The sequence below is a fragment of the Rattus rattus genome, chromosome 2 (genome assembly GCF_011064425.1).
Source record: "Rattus rattus isolate New Zealand chromosome 2, Rrattus_CSIRO_v1, whole genome shotgun sequence".
Classification (NCBI taxonomy): Eukaryota; Metazoa; Chordata; class Mammalia; order Rodentia; family Muridae; genus Rattus; species Rattus rattus.
Genome location: NC_046155.1, coordinates 100,512,042 through 100,528,032, shown reverse-complemented (window position 1 = coordinate 100,528,032; position 15,991 = coordinate 100,512,042). Strand labels below are relative to the sequence as shown.

The 15,991-nt window shown below is 45.6% G+C and overlaps 1 protein-coding gene across 3 annotated transcripts in view; it reads right to left on the bottom strand.

Annotated features, from left to right (window-relative positions):
- Positions 1-15,991, bottom strand: part of Pgap2 (post-GPI attachment to proteins 2) — a 28,005-nt gene that overhangs the window by 6,966 nt on the left and 5,048 nt on the right. For 2 of the 3 annotated variants that reach the window (XM_032893134.1, XM_032893133.1), the window contains exons 2-4: positions 7,558-7,924; positions 7,221-7,332; positions 4,677-4,851 (exon numbers count right to left, since the gene is read on the bottom strand). In XM_032893134.1, coding sequence (XP_032749025.1) covers positions 4,677-4,841 — 165 coding nt within the window. In that variant the 5' untranslated portion in view covers positions 4,842-4,851; positions 7,221-7,332; positions 7,558-7,924. Of the gene's footprint in view, positions 1-4,675; positions 4,852-7,220; positions 7,333-7,557; positions 7,925-15,991 lie in introns of those variants that run through there. The other variant, XM_032893135.1, reaches the window with a different exon arrangement.

Here is a 15,991-nt window from a genome sequence, read left to right as displayed (position 1 = left end):
CATAAATGGAAGGAAGGGCAGAAGAGGAAGAAGATGAAGAGAGATGGGACAGAAGTGGCAGAGACAGGCAGGGGCAGCTCTCAGGAACCATGGCACACTGATACTATAGTTCCACCTTTTAAAGGGCAGAGGATCCCGGGGGCCTGAACACTGGAACTGTGATGGCTTCACTTCACAATCGCCATCCTCATGGCAACTGAGGAGAAGGTTCAGAAGTGGAAGTTATTATTCCCATCACACAGGAGAAGGAACAAAGGCTCAGAACTGTACCAGGACCAAGTGCCTGGACTGAAGCCCCTTGTTATCTAGCAGCTTATGGTTCTAAATTAGAGACCTTTGGCTCAGACTAGCTGAGACCTCCCACTGACCCTGTCTGATCACATTCCTCCTTCTCACCCATGTTCAACTAGGAACAATGAGAATGTCCTAGGAACCATTTCAGCAGAACCACAAGTTACCAGCCATTCCACCCCCAGGCTCTAAATGAACCAAGCCACAGGGCAGCAGCACTCTGATTCTGTAGAGCCTAAAATGTCCATCCCTTTCCCCTCTGATCCCAATCCAAAACAGAGGAATGGGGGGAGGGGGGAGTCTTGAGAACCTTCTCCCTTCAGCTTCAGCTCAGTGCACTGAGTCAAACCCCAAAAGCCCCCATCCAGGTTAAATACACACTAGGAAGCCGGCCTTTCCCATTCCTTCCCTCCTGGCAGAGAAGTCACCCTCCATGGTCCCTATGGCCCTGGTCACCATGACTATCCCAGGACTCTCTTTAGGGACACGCTGAGGAGAGATCTGGCTTTGGAGTAAAAGGCCTAGGACTGAATCTTTCCTTGGACTCCATACTTCCTCCCATTAAAGAGGGAGTGGAACCCAGTCCGCCAAACTAGCTCTTCATCAGGAATGGGGTGGGATTGGGAGGGTGATCAAGAAACACTTACACTGGGTGCTGCAGAATCCTGGGATGGGACTGAGGACTCCAGCCAGACTGAAACTGCTCCGGACCAGAGGGTCCCACCCCCAGGTCCTCAGGGCCTGCCCTCCGCCCACAAGGCCAAGTTCTCCATGCCTGCCCAGGCACACAGCCTTCTCAAAATCAACAAGGCCACCTCATAAATCCCAGAACACTGTGTAAGAAGTGATAGTGACTAAGGTCAGCCCACTAAGCTCCTTTGCCAGGCACGGAGGCGGAGACCTTTCTAAATACTGCATCCAGAGGAGACAAGTAGGTTTCTAGAAAGAGAAGAAGAGAAAGAAGAAAAAAAAAAGGGATCTGGCTCATTTTTTATTGGAATGCAACTGGGTTATGTTTTTAGATCACTAAGAGAGCTGACTAACCTGTGTTAAGAGAATCAAAAGGCTGGTGAGATGGCTGAAGGGGAGAAGCTCTTGTTTTGCAGCCTAATGGTCTGAATTAGACCCTCAGAACCCATGTAAAGGCAGAAGGAGAAAAGCTGCCCTCTGACGGACATGCATGTGCCACGGCAGAGGCAGGCATGAGTGCACATGCTTGCAAGCACACAAACACAACGAGTAAATAGAATCCTGACAGGACTGAGCACGAGCTAGCAGTGCTCACCCTGTATCCATACAGAAACAGCTAACAGTAGCTTGGGCTGCATCAACAGCAGTCTGACAGCAATAGGAATAAGTAGCATTGCTTGTGCCTGTATTGCCCAGGCCAGCTTTAGTCCAATTATCCAGATCTGGGTCCAACAAAGACAACACAGTTAACAACTGGATCCAGTCCAAGGACGTAGTTAGGGTTGTCAGGAGCCTATAGATCCTATCCTGGAAGGTTGCCTGCAAAAATTAGAGCTACACTCCTTGGATGGACTCATCTATGCAGGACTGACATAAAACCAGGAGGAAAGCATAGTCTATGCTTGTCACAGCAGAGGCAAGACTAGGGCCAGGACTGGAAAGAAAATCTATGTTGGCTGGGCATGGTAGTGTTATGTCATTAATCCCAGCACTTGGGAGGCTGAGGCAGGTGGATCTCTGTGAGTTTGAGGCCACCCTGTTCAACATAAATTGTAAGCCAGCCAGAGCTATATAGTGAGACCCTGTTTCAAACACCCCAACCTACCACCGGCCAAATCTATGCTTCTTGTTTGTTTGGTTTTTTGTTTTGTTTTTTTTTTTTTTTTAAAGAGTGTGTTCAGGGCTGGAGAGATGGCTCAGTGGTTAAGAGCACTGACTGCTCTTTCAGAGGTCCTGAGTTCTGTTCCCAACAACCACATGGTGGCTCACAACCATCTATAATGGGATCTGATGCCCTCTTCTGGTGTGTCTGAAGACAGCTACAGTGTACTTATATATATATATAAATAAATAAATCTTTAAAAAAAAAAGAGTTCATTGTTAGTTACTAAACCTCCTTAAAACAGGTTACTTGAAGGACAAAGCGCCCTGTTACTTGGGGTGAGTAAGTAGAGGGCTGCCATTACTGACAGGTGCGTTAGGCTGGGCTACTTACTTTAAGCCCAGGGCTGGCCCTCCCTTGGATATTCTGAGTAGGAAACTCAAACCACAAATAAAAGCTTCAATTGTATCCAACAGAAGAGTCCCAGGAAGTGGGGGTGAAATATTCCCAAGGGCCACTATGCTTAAGTTCCCTAACTAGTTAGTGTACCATGCGTGGGTAGTGGGTGTCAGGTAGACTGAGGTCATTAGTCCCGCTAGCCCTCAGGGCCAGCCAGAAGGGCAGAGCAAACAATGTACTGTTTAACCTATAAGCTGTAAACGCTTTATATTTCTGTTTGGACTAACCTGCCTTTCCCAAGGCACTAGACTGGGAAGTCATATGTATTTACTCAACAAATACTTTTTGACTCAGTACAGTGTTTGTTCTCATGGAGACGCCAGTATGGTGAGGAAGACAGATACAGATATGGTATGAGAGAAAGGTAGGCAGTAACACCAAGAACAGCAGGCACTTATGAGAAGGAGTTAAGCTTGACTCAGAGAGGCCATGCAAGGTGTTCCAGAGGAGGAAACACCTTAGAAGGGAATTTCGGGATGGACAGGAGTTAGGTAATGGGAACACATGATGCATTATCTTAAGTTAGCACTAAGGCAGGAAATGATCTTAGATCACCTAGCTCGGTGGTTCTTAACCTTCCTAAAGCTGCAACCCTTTAATACAATTCCTAAAGTCATGGTGACCTCCAAACATAAAGTTATTTTGTTGCTACTTCATAACTGTAATTTTGCTACTTTGCAAATCATGATGTAAATATCTAATGTGCAGGATATGTGACTCTCCCTCCCTCATGGTTAAGAACCGCTTACCTAGCTACTCTCCTTTCTCCCAGTCCTGTTCTTTCCATTCATTTTTGCTTATTTATTGGAGGAAAGGGGTGAGGTAGGGTTTCATTCTTTAGCCCAGGTTGACCTCTATTTCAAGTGAGTCCTTCTGCTTCAGTTTCCCCACTGCTGGGATCACATGCAGGAGCCACCACCTCTGGGTTCTCTATCCCCTCCGTTATCTCTCATCAAAAATCATGTCTACAAATTAGAAAGAAAACTTTCAAGTCATATTGAACAAAAGAAGTGGACCATCACCCCAAACTCCCGGACAGAGTCCTCTGCTAGACCTAGACCTCCTATGGGGCAGATGGTCTTTCACAGGAGGTGAGGATCATAGAAAGGTAGCCACTGGGCCTTCAGAGCTCCCTCTAAGGCTAGCAAACCTCCAGGTCCAGACTTTCCCTCACCTGGGCCCTGCCTCTATCTCCTGACCCACCTCCTCACCTTACGATCTCTAACTCTTTCTCATCCCCTTCCTCGTCCTGTTTTAGACCCTTTCTACTCCCCAACCCAGCTTCCCATGTTGTCTCTACCTGGAGCTCTACCCTAGTCTTAGAAAGGAGCAGGGCAGGCACCATCACCCTCTCTGTAGACATAGAAACTGATGCTTACTCTCTGGGTCTCAGATAGCGCTATTAGTGAAGGAGCATAACAGACACCAACACATGCATTACCCTGTTTATTCTCACATTTTATGGAAAAACTCTCAAATCTTTTTGCATAGCTCAAGTGCCCTCAGAGGGCATGGGATCCACCCTAGAACACATATTCATGCACATAACTAGGTCCCCACACAGAGCTTCTCTCACACATACAACCGTTCTTGAGGCCATTAAATATAGGCATGTCCCTCACAATCACATACATGCACAAAATTGCATTCCCACAGACACAGGCATAAGCCCAAAATGACACACTGTGAAACCTACAATGTCCTCTATCCCAGTCCCATCCTCTCCCTCCCCCTCCCCCTCCAGGAAGTCCTGGAGCTCCTGAATCTGTTATTTTATGGAGCAGTAATTGGATTCTGGGTTTTTAGTTCTTTGTTTGCTTTTAAGGCAGGGCCTTTCTATATAACCCTGCCTGGCCTGGAATTCACTATGAAGATCAAGTTGACCTCAGAGATCCACCTGCCTCTAACTTCCAAGTGCTGGGATTATACCTGCCAAGGTTCTGGGTTTGGGGGCTGCCCAACTTTAGTGACCCCAGTTCCTACAGCTTTCATAGAAAGTAAAAGGAGCCTAATTCATGAGACCTCAATTTACAAACAACCCACTCCCACCCAGTAACCCAGCATATTTGATGAAGCCTGCAGGAGAACTGGCTAATTCTGTTACTATGAGCTACCAGTACCCTCCAAGCCCTACCCCACAGTGTGTAGATGTTGTCTCCTTGAAGTGGAAGAGCAGGGACCACAGGATGCAGAAGAAGAAGGCGACAAGTGGACAGCAGACCGTGATCAGGGCCACCATAGTGAAGCGGAGCCGGACTAGGGTCCCATCCCGGTCCAGTGTCAATGGGACCTGGTACATCTTGTCAGACCTAAGGATGGAAAGTGTGTTGTCAGCGACCCAGGCAGCAGGGCTGAGGGCACAGTGGAAATGCTAGCACCCAGGCTCAATCCAAAATGTAGGGGACGAAGCCTGAGGGGACTCCTAAACTTTGGCAGCTCCTGTCCCAGATGAGGAAGACTCAGAATCCCAAGGCAACACTCAACTTCAGGCTCTGAAGTAAAACAATGAATTCTACCTACACTAAGATAAAGCTTGAAACAGATTGAAAGGTCTTCTCTTCAGCTTTCTGACAGTCTAGGTTGGCCCTGGACGGCAGGAGTTGGTTTATCTAGTCTTCCACGGATCCAAGAACCAAACTTAAACCAACTGGGGATAGACTGGCCTGGGCCTACTCGCCCACCCCCAAACCTCTTAGTTCTCTCTGTTTCACTCACCAGTGCAGGGCCCTGCTGCACCTTCAGGCCTGCCCTAGACTCTGGGATTGCAGGCACAGCAATCCAGTGCATAGGGACTCCATGGAAGCTGGCAGAACCTCCATCCCATGATTGTCCCTGCCTGAAGCCTCACGTGCTTTAAGGGTGAAAGGTTTTGCAGAATCAGGCCTGGTGATAGCCTAGGCTTGCTGTGTGCAGGTCAGAGCTGCTTGATCAGCTTCTGGTAGCTTCCCAATACCCAGTGCCTCTTGAAGGCTCTTGAAACTGATTTTTCCCTCAGACAAGAGTCTGCTGGGTGGTGGAATGCCTTTAATCCCAGCACTTGAGAGGCAGTGGCAGGTGGATTTCTGTGAGTTTGAGGCCAGCCTGGTCTACAGAGTGATTACTAGGACAGCCAGGGAGACACACACACACACACACACACACACACACACACACACACACACACACACACACCTGTCTCAAGAAACCAGAGAGAGGGAGAGACAGACAGACAGAGAGATTCTAAAGTCAGGCAGTATAACAGCTAAGTATACACTAATAACACTAGCCAAACCCCTCTGGTGTATAGGTGTATAGAAGGAAAGATAAAGCAGGATTCTACCCAGGCTCAGAAGTAAGGAAATATAGGGTCCACAAAGAGTCATATATTTCAATTCTAATTTTCTTGACCCTTTCTCTCTGGACCAAAAACTCTACACAGGAAGGTCAGGTTAGCACTGGAGTGAGCAAAAGAGAAAAGAAAACAAATACAACATATCTGTACCCATGAACCAATCTGCCTGTTCCCATTATAAAGATGGAGAAACCAAGAGGCAGAGTCTCTTCCTCAAAGCTGAACCTGGGAAACAGTCATTCTCAGAATTTAGTCTTGGTGCCAAACTACAGCTATGCATATACATAAAAACCGGCCCTTCTGGTCTCAAGCCGTCAGTCTCTCTGGCCCCACCCTTAACTAGAACTCTGATCTCAGGCCCTGCCTCCTAGCATTCCAGAAACAGGTGACACACCTCCACATTTTCCTCAGCCTTTCCACCTCCCTCTCTGCCAGACCAGATCAAGCAGTCTGACCCAAGTTCTCAAGTTCTTTCTCCCCTTTGGAGCAATAAATATTTGGTCAAGCACCTCTCTGGGAGTTGGAAGTGGCACTGATGACCCTCCCAGATCCCACCCATTCTCTGGATAGGGCCCTGGACAAGAGCACTTTCCCCATCCAGCCCACACCCAGACTCTATTTGAGGTAGATTTAACCCAGTCCTCCTCCTAATACTCCTCCCGGAAGCCAGCTGCTCCAAATCCCCTGGGAGCCACTGGGCTCCTCTGACTGAAGACCAGATCCCCAAGTAGGGTAGAGAGAGTGGTTCAGGACAGTGTCAGAAACAAACAGAAAAGATGGTTGGTTCCACTTCTTGGTACTATGCCTGGCCTCCCTTTTCAGTGTATGACCTTGGACAAGTCACCTAACCATCCTGAGCCTGTTTCGAATTGTACAAGAGGAAATCTTTATATTACTTCTAAAGCCCCTCTACCATGGTCACTACTCTCAGTTTTAGGAGCTCACTACCTTAAGTTCTGCTCCTAGACAGCCTTACTCTCTTTACTGGCACTACTTAGTTGACTTCATTTTATTTTGTGTGTGCACACACTTCCTGAGAAAGGATCTTACTGTGTAGCCCAGGCTTGCTGGAAACTCCCAATCCTTCTGTCTCTGCCTCCCTGTTGCTGAGATTACAGGACTCTGAAAACTGCTTTTGTAGAAGTTTCACCACTTTATATCCAAAGTCCCTAAAAATCTCACTACCACACTTCTGTCAGAATCTATATTCTGAGCTCAGTACTTGATATACAATATCTCTTTTAGTTCTGTTTATTTTAGGAGCAGGTGCTATCCTCTGGTTTCCCATTTCACAGAAAAGGAAACTGAGTCCCAGGATAGTTTTAAAAAAAAAAAAAAACCACTTACTCAAAGCCACAAGCTAGTGACTGGCAGGGCAGGGATTCAAAACTAGTCTGAGGTTCCAAGGCTCCCCCACGCCTCCATCCGCAGTGCCTGGAGGGATCTTGAGCAGAAGGCCCTGCGGAATAAATTGGGCAGTCTTTAAACCCGGCACACCTAACCCTGCCACTGAGACGTCGGTTCAACATCTGGATGCCTGCAGTTCCCGGGGTTCCCGGGGTTCCGAGTGTAGGCACAAGGCGGGCAGACATCTAGACTACAGGCCTACGGAGGCCAGACCTCGTGGCTGGGCTTCCAGAGTGGCGTTGCCCTGTGGCCCGAACTGCATTCCCTCCTTACTTACCCAAGTAGTGGTGGCTAGGGGGCCGTACCCCCGTAGCCAGGGGCGCGGAACCGGGAGCCCCAGCCCAGCCCGGGGGCGAGTGGAAGGGGGCGGGTCGCAGCAGCAACGGCGTGAGGCGGGGCCAGCGCTCTGGGGTGGGTCTTAAAGAGGAAACTGGGCCCGTTTCTTCACTGGCTCCTCCCCATTTTGGCGACCGGGACTCCTCGCTTTCTTTATAATCTAGCGTCTCTTGAAGCCAAGCCTCCCCAGGTCCGCTCTGTCCCCACTATTTTTGAGTACGTGAGAGCAGTCAGAGGGCTCTGGAAACAAGATTTTTACATGTTGAATAAGTCACCTTGTCATTTTACCTCTGGCTGCATGCCATCACCTGTTGAAAGAACATAAAATTAATTCAGTGATACCCAAATTATTTCATTACCTGACCCAATTCTCCAGTCCTCTACCTTCATTCTAATCAAATTATCCAGTTTTGCACTTCCAAAACATTAAGCCAATTTTGCCCCAGCCTTGGCTATTTTACCTCAAACTTTTTCCCTATGACCAGCTACCGCATCCAACAAAAGGAGCGGAAAATAAAATAAAATAATAAAATAAAATAAACCAAAAATCACATTGCAGATAGAGCCTCTAAAACCCATCTCAGAAACACTGAGTCAAAGTTGTTCCCACCTTTTATCAGAAGAGGGCGCTCTATCCTGTCCGACATCGCTGGCGTGGTGGGGTGGCGGGAAGACCAGGGGCGTTCTGCCAGACACACACTGCCAGACCCACGAGAAACCAGGTCCCAGTGTTCTTTGACCTGACCTAGACTGATAGTCTTGGAAAAGACTATCCGACCCAAAATAGGAAGGAGGTAAGGGGACCAACAATTTCTCCTATAGACATCTTGGGGATTGCCAGGACCAACTCGAACAGATGTAGGACTTCTGAGCCAGAAAGTTATCTCCGCTTAAATCCTACTTAAATTCTCACAATAATCACACGTTCTGATAATCTGTATATCCTAGGCACATTTGCTACAAATGCTACTTTGCATTTAACTTATTTAATCCTCATAAAAATAAAATAGATCTTTTTTTTTTTTTTAACCACGTCTCCTGTGGGTGAGATGGCTTGTTCAGTGAGGACTCTGGGTGGATGAGATAGTCCTCAGTGACTAATGGTACTTGCTACCAAGGCCTATAACCTTAGTTCAATCCTTAGAAATAGAGTGGAAAGAGAGAACTCACTCCCACAAGTTGTCCTCTCATCTCCACCAGCATTCCCACACGCAAAGTAAAATATAGTATCCTCCTCCCCCTCAAAAGAGTAGGCAAAAATCTCATGTAGCCCACACTGGCCTCGAACCTGCTATGTAGCCAAGGATGGCTTTGAACTTCTGACTCTTCTACCTCTACTTCTGAGTGTAGGACTACAAGTGTGTATCACTAATCCATGGTTTCTGGATGACTGGGAATCAAAGCTTGGTGCCTGCTGGGCAAACATTCTCCCAACTAAGTTAAAGCCCTCACCAAGAAAGAATTGAATAATATCCCCCACTTTACCAAGTAGAAAACTCTCTAGAGAAGGCACAGTACTTACTCATGTGCCTGAAGTCATTCCAATAATCACTATATAGAGTCAACCCCACAGGGTAGCTCTAATTGCCACACTGGAGAATGGGAAACAGCTTCAAACGTGCTGACTAACTTGCAAGCGCTCTTTCCCCTAGATTTAGCCTTGTTGCTTTGCTCATCCTAGGTTCTCTCTGTGACAGGTACTGGGCTGAGCCATGATGGGGGGACCCAGAGAGAAGCATCTCAGACCCACTCTCTGGGCTCCAAGACTAGAGAAAAGGGGGATTGCTGTAAAAAGCTATTGTTCTTTTTCTTTCTTTCCATCTGTCCTGGAACTTGTTCTAAAGGATAGAACTGGCCTGGAACTCACAGAGCTCTGCCTTCCCTGCCTCCTGAGTAAAGGCATGCTCCACCACCTGTATTGAGGCAGGGCCCATCTGTGGAGACCACAGGACATTCTTAGAGAGTCAGCTCCCTTCCTTCACTGCATGGGTCCTTGACATCAAACTCATACTGCTAAGCTTACCAGCATGTACCTTTAGCCCACTGAGTCATCTTACCAATCCCTTTCTTCCTTTATTTTTTTTTAAAACAGGCTTTCAGGCAGTCTTTGAACTCGCTTTGTAGTCCAGAATGGCCTTGATCTCAAAGCAAGTGTATGTGGACTACAGGTGTGCCACCACCAAGCTCACTACAGATACGTTTTTTAAAATGTTATTGTGTGTATATGATTGCGTGTGTGTGTGTGTGTGTGTGTGTGTGTCCTGCACATGCCATGGCCTGTATGTGGAGGCTAGAGCAAACCTCTCAGAAGTTGGCTTGCTATTACTCCCATGGTTCTGTTTCTTCCAGGGCTAATACTCAGGTTATCAGGCTTTCATAGTCAGTTTTCACCAGATGAGCCTTCACAGCCCCAGACGCTACATTTCTTGACTGAACTCTTTACCATGTTCTGAAGGTTTCCAGAGCAAATAAACTGGTTAAAATTTTACTAAAATGACCCTGTCTACCCAGTCTCAGTACCTAGGTTTGTGCTTCCTGTCTTGGGGTTTTTTTGTCTCCTAGCCCCATCCCATCCTTGCTCTTGCTCCCTATGTGGACTTCTTACTGTTCCTGTGGCCCTAAATGCTGGTCCCTGCAGTTGGGTCCTTTAGTCTCTAAACTTCTACCAATGTCTGGCTTGAGGATCTCTGATCTTGCATTTGATTCTCTTGGGATCTCTACAGTGTGGACCATTCATCTCTTAGTTTTGAGTCTGTTCCTTTGTCTGAAAAATGGATTAAGGGATATCACAAGGCATTTTGAGAACTGAAGTAAGACACAGTGGCAGGTGAGTAGAAGGTACTCAATACGTGAAGGCTGTCACAACCATACATACAAGCTAGGGTTGGAACTCATCCTAAGACTTCTCTGGACTCAGTGGTGGATGATCCCCTTTGAGCATATTTCTGTCCATTTGGTTTATGTAAGAAGCAGCAGGAAGAGTGTGTTCTTACAACATGCCAGAGACTTATATTCCTCCATTTGATCCTCTTAATAACTGGATGGGTACATTTGGTGAAATCGCCCATACAGATAAGGTGAGTTAATGGGTGAGGTGCCGTCTGCCTGTGATGTCAGTGGTATAGAGAGGCAGAGGCAGGAGGACCAGGAATTCAAGGTCATCTTTGGTTACATGGCAAATTTAAAGCCAGCCTTGATTGTTGTGCCTCACAAGGGAAAAAAGGAGAAAGGGGAGGGGGATATGTGTGGCAAGATGGCAAGGTACTTGCTGTCAAATATGACCACCTCATCCTTTGTGGTAGAGAAAGATAGAGATAACCTACTCCTATAAATTGTTTTCTTACCTCCACACATGAGGTGATTACATGCATGTGCACACCCCCCCAACACACACAGATCAATAAGTAAATGTTAAATTTTTAAAAAAGCATTAGAAAATGAATGAGCAATTAAACCGCCAATCTCCCCTCAACCAGTAGGCATTCAGTGCTTCCTAAATTGGCATTTGTTCATTGTCCAAGTAGCAGTTGGGGTTGATATTTTCAGGTAGCTCTTGTTCTCCTTTGGATTTGCTTAGATCTGGAAATACCCTAAACAGGCTGTACCTTGAATAGCATCACTGATGCCCGGTTTATCCACAGTTATCGCCCAATCTCCCTGTGCGCACCCTCATAACACACCCCTTCAAACAGACTCAGTGTTCACAAATATATTTCCACACCCAGCAGCATGAGGGCAGTGTAAAAGTGGGGGATAGAAAAGAAAATATAGCCTGATGTGTCAAGAACAGCTCCACGGGGCTGAAGGGACGGCTCAGCAATATAAGAGCACTGTCTGCTCTTCTGGAAAACCTGGGTTCAATTTCTAGCACCTACGTGGTGACTCATAGCCATCTGTGATTATGGTTCAAGGAAATTTTTCGCCCTTGTCTGGTCTCCTAGGGGACAAAGCATGCACATGGTACCCATACATACATATAGGCAAAACATCAGTCTATAAGATAAAATAATAAAAAAAGATTTCCTATAAGAGCTCTTCACTGATTTCTTGTCTCCCTGCCATCCTCAAGGGTTAACTATGACTTTTTAAAAATTTCTATTCATTTTTAAAGAATAAATGTATATCTTAAAGCTATATATATAAATTTTATGTATAGGCTATATGTACATTTTAAAGATACACACACGTGCACGTACAGTACACACAAAGATGACATCTGACAGTTGTGAACTGCCTGTGGGTGCTGGAAGTTGAATTGAGAACCATTAGATGCCCAGTGAGTGCTCTTAACCAGTGAGCTCTACTGGCTCATTTTTTGCTTTTCTTTGTAGAGCAATTTTAATCCAGCAATATGGCTACTTTGTCTGGAATACAAACACACTCTTAGTACACACCTTTAGTCCCAAACAATGAAGGTAAAGTTAATTTGTACAGGGAAAGACCCATGTTTGAACGTTATGTCTAATTGAGTGGCAGACAAAGTGAGAGTCAGAGAATGATTTGATAGAATAGGACCAACTCTCATGAGAGTGAGAGGAAAGGAAAGCTACTTGAAGGAGCAGTGCAGAGAAAGTGCGTTTTACCAGGCAGTTATAGAAAAACAGGTTGCAGAGAGAGAACAAGTTCAACATAGCTAAAGACAGAAGGAACCAGAGAATAGATTAGAACATCAGTCGGAAGACGAGAAGCAAGATTCAGTCAGCTGGAGAGGAGTTTGAGCCAGAACACCAGAGCTGAACCAGCCAGCCAGAGCTCAGAAAGAACCAGAAAGGGTGAGCTTACTCAGCAGTATCAGGGGCCAAAAACATTCTAGGTCTAGATTAGATTGTACAGAGGCTAGAAGCTTCCAGGACTAGACCTAGGTTAGCAGACGGACACAGTAATACCAGGAGAATTAAAAACATTATTTTTCCTTTTTCTTTTTTTAAGACAGGGTTTCACTGTGTATCCCAGGCTGGGCTTGACTTGTTACATATCCCAAGTTGACCTAAAACTCATGCAATCCTCTTGAGTCAGCCTCTTAACACTAGGAAAATAGACATGTACCATCACTCCTGATATCACATTCTTTCTTTAGGATTATTTTTATGTGCATGAATGTGTGACTGAGCATATGCATGTACGCCATGTCTGTGCAGAAGCTGCTGTTGGATCCCCTGGAACTGGAGTTATGAACCATCATAAGGGGGATGAGAAGAAAGCCCAGGTCCTCTGCAAAGACAGTAATTGAGTAACTGCTTTTAAATTGGTGCCCCTCCTGTTGCCTCTATCTATCATCTATCTATCTATTTATTTACTTACTTAGCCTTGGAAGGTTCTAACTTTTAGCACTGGCTGACCTGGAACTGACTATGTAGACTAGGCTGGCCCCAACTCATAGACATTTGCTTATTTCTGGCTCCCCAGAGCTGGGAGTAAAGGTGTGCAGCAACCATGACTCCTGTTAATGCATGACCATATTCCTTCTTTGCTGCTAATCAACTATATTTAGTAGCTCTCCATAGCTTTTATAAGCAGGGATAAATTCCTTAGTGTGGTGCTCAACCGCTTTTGTAATCTAGTCACCCTGTAGATCAGCAATTAGATTTTAGACTCTAGCTTTATCTTCCTCTTCCAGGAAACTTTTCCTTTTCCCTATGTCCTATAATCAATCACCTGCCTATCTCTCCACAATTGTAACATTAGAAACATTCTATCAAGTTTTTAGGACTTTGGCCACAAAGTAGCAAATGAATTCCTTGTCTAGACACCCCACCCCACCCTTCTGGAAGTTCTTTTACTTTTCTTTGAGACAGTTTCAATCTGTGACCCAGACTGGCCTAGAAGTTACTATATAGCTTAGGCTGGTCTCAAACTCACAGCAATTCACCTGCCTCAGTCTCTCAAGTGTTCAGGAGCTAGTTTAAGGAGGCAACCCCCACTTAATCGATTGCTTGATCTTTCAGCATAATGCAGGCAAAAGAATAGAGTAAGAGCATAGGAAATATTTGATAGGTTTTAAAGATGGTACTGAAACAGATCTAGCAGCCCTTTAGGAATTGCAAGATATGCCTTTTAAGAGCAATTGCTAGTGATTGGGGTGAAGAGAGCAAGGTTGGGGAAGGCGAAGAGATGGAGGCAGAGACACAGGCAATGCTAGACATCCAGGCCCAACAGTGGCCCTGCCTTACTGAAAGGCAAAGGAAACCATGCTCTTCCTAAGCTGCTGAGTTTTGTTTTTCCCAGACATCTTTGTCAGGATCAAGACACCCCTCGTGGATGGTTTTAAAGCCCACACTCTGGGGCTGAGGGATAACTCAGAGAGTAAAGCACTGGCTGACCTCCAGATGACCCTAAGTCAATTCCTAGCACCACATGGCATCTTAGGATCACCTGTCATTCCAGGGCATCTGATACTCTTCTGGCCTCTATGGGCACTTTTTCCATGTAATGCATAGATAGACATTCTGGTAAAACACTTGGGGCTGGAGAGATGGCTCAGCGGTTAAGGGCACTGACTGCTCTTCCAGAGGTCCTGAGTTCAAATCCCAGCAACCACATGGTGGCTCACAACCATCTGTAATGAGATCTGATGCCCTCTTCTGTTGTGTCTGAAAACAGCTTCGGTGTACTCGAGACCAGCCTAGAATACAACATGTCCTTACTCCAAAAAAAAAAAAAAAAAAAAAAAAAAATCAAAACACTACTATAAACCTAGTTCACCTGATTGGAAAAAAAATGATTCAAGCTGGGATTTTAGTTAATAATAGAACCCTTCCCTAGCATGTAAGAAGCCTGTTTAATGCATATCATCACACAAAAATATTAAAACACTCATAAAACACAAGATCTAAAAATATAACAATAGACTTGCTGGGCATGGTGGTACATGCCTTTGATCTCAGCCCCCTCTTCCTTAAAAAAAAAAGTTAGCAGGCACGGTAGAGCGTACTTTTTTTTAAAAAAACATTTATTTATTTATTATGTATACATCATACAGCTTTCTGCCTGCATGTATGCAACTACAGGCCAGAAGAGGGCACCAGACCTGATTATAGGTGGTTGTGAGCCACCATGTGGTTGCTGGGAGTTGAACTCAGGACCTCAGGAAGAGCAGACAGTGCTCTTAACTACTGAGCCATCTCTCCAGCCCCTAGAGTGTACTTTTAATCCCAGGATTTGGGGGCAGAGGCAGGTGGATCTGTGAGCTGAAGACTACCTTGATCTACAGAGTGAGTTCCAGGACAGGTAGGGCTACCTGTCTTGAAAAAAATAATAAACAAATACACCCTGGGTACAAATACACCCAGACAAATAATAATAGAATCTTCACTGTTCTAAAGAACTCTCTTTGGCTTTTCTGTTGCTCCTAGAATGAAATCCAGGGTTGCAATCCTGGATATGATGAGTGCTTTCCTGATGCTACCTGTGCTTCCCCATTCATCTGGTCTGGAATATTCTTACCTTGCACTTTCGTCTTAATGAATTCCACTCTTCCTATGAAGGCATTTAACAGCATGACTCTTTGCTAAATCAAGAAGTCATGTGATAATATCTATGGCAATCACTAAAGCAATAATAGTGCGAAAGAGAATAGGAAGTGAGAGCAGCATGGTGAATTCTAGGCTGGCAATGGGTACAGAGTGGGAGTCTTCATCATGAGATATACATACATGTGTGTGAGTGTGTGAGTGTATGTGTGTGTGTATTTTCCCTGCTTTACGTATGTGTACCATGTGCATGCCCACAGAGATCAGAAGAGGATATCAGACTCCTGGAACTAGAGTTAACAGACTTCATGAAGCTGGATCCCTTGTAAGAGCAGCAAGCACTTTGTTGTTGTTTTTCTGTTTTGTTTTGTTTTGAGACAAGGTATCATTGTGTAGCCTTTGCTGTCCTAGAACTAGCTCTGTCGACCAGGCTGGCCTCAAGCTCACAGAGTCCACCTGCCTCTGTCTCCCGAGCGCTGGGACTAAAGAGTGTGGCCACCACTGCCCAACTGCAATAAAAGTACTCAACCCCTGAACCATCTTTTCAGCCCCCCAAATTTAAAAAAAATTAGGACTAGCAAAGTGGCTCAGCAGGTCAAAACACTTGCTCTGCAACCCTGATGCCTTGTTTCAGATCCTGGGAACCTACACGAAGGTGGAAGGAGAGAAGAGACTCCTGTAAGTTAGTCTCTGTGTGCAATGGCATGTATGCCTACACACTACTGCTGCTAAATAATGATGATGATGATGATGATGATGATGATGATGATGATGATGATGATGATGATGATGATAGTAATAGTAACAGATGCGATCTGGACTGGAGACACTGCTCAGGGATTAAGATACAGACCAGGTTCAGTTTCCGACATTAAGATGGTTCACAAGCACCTGTGACAATCACAC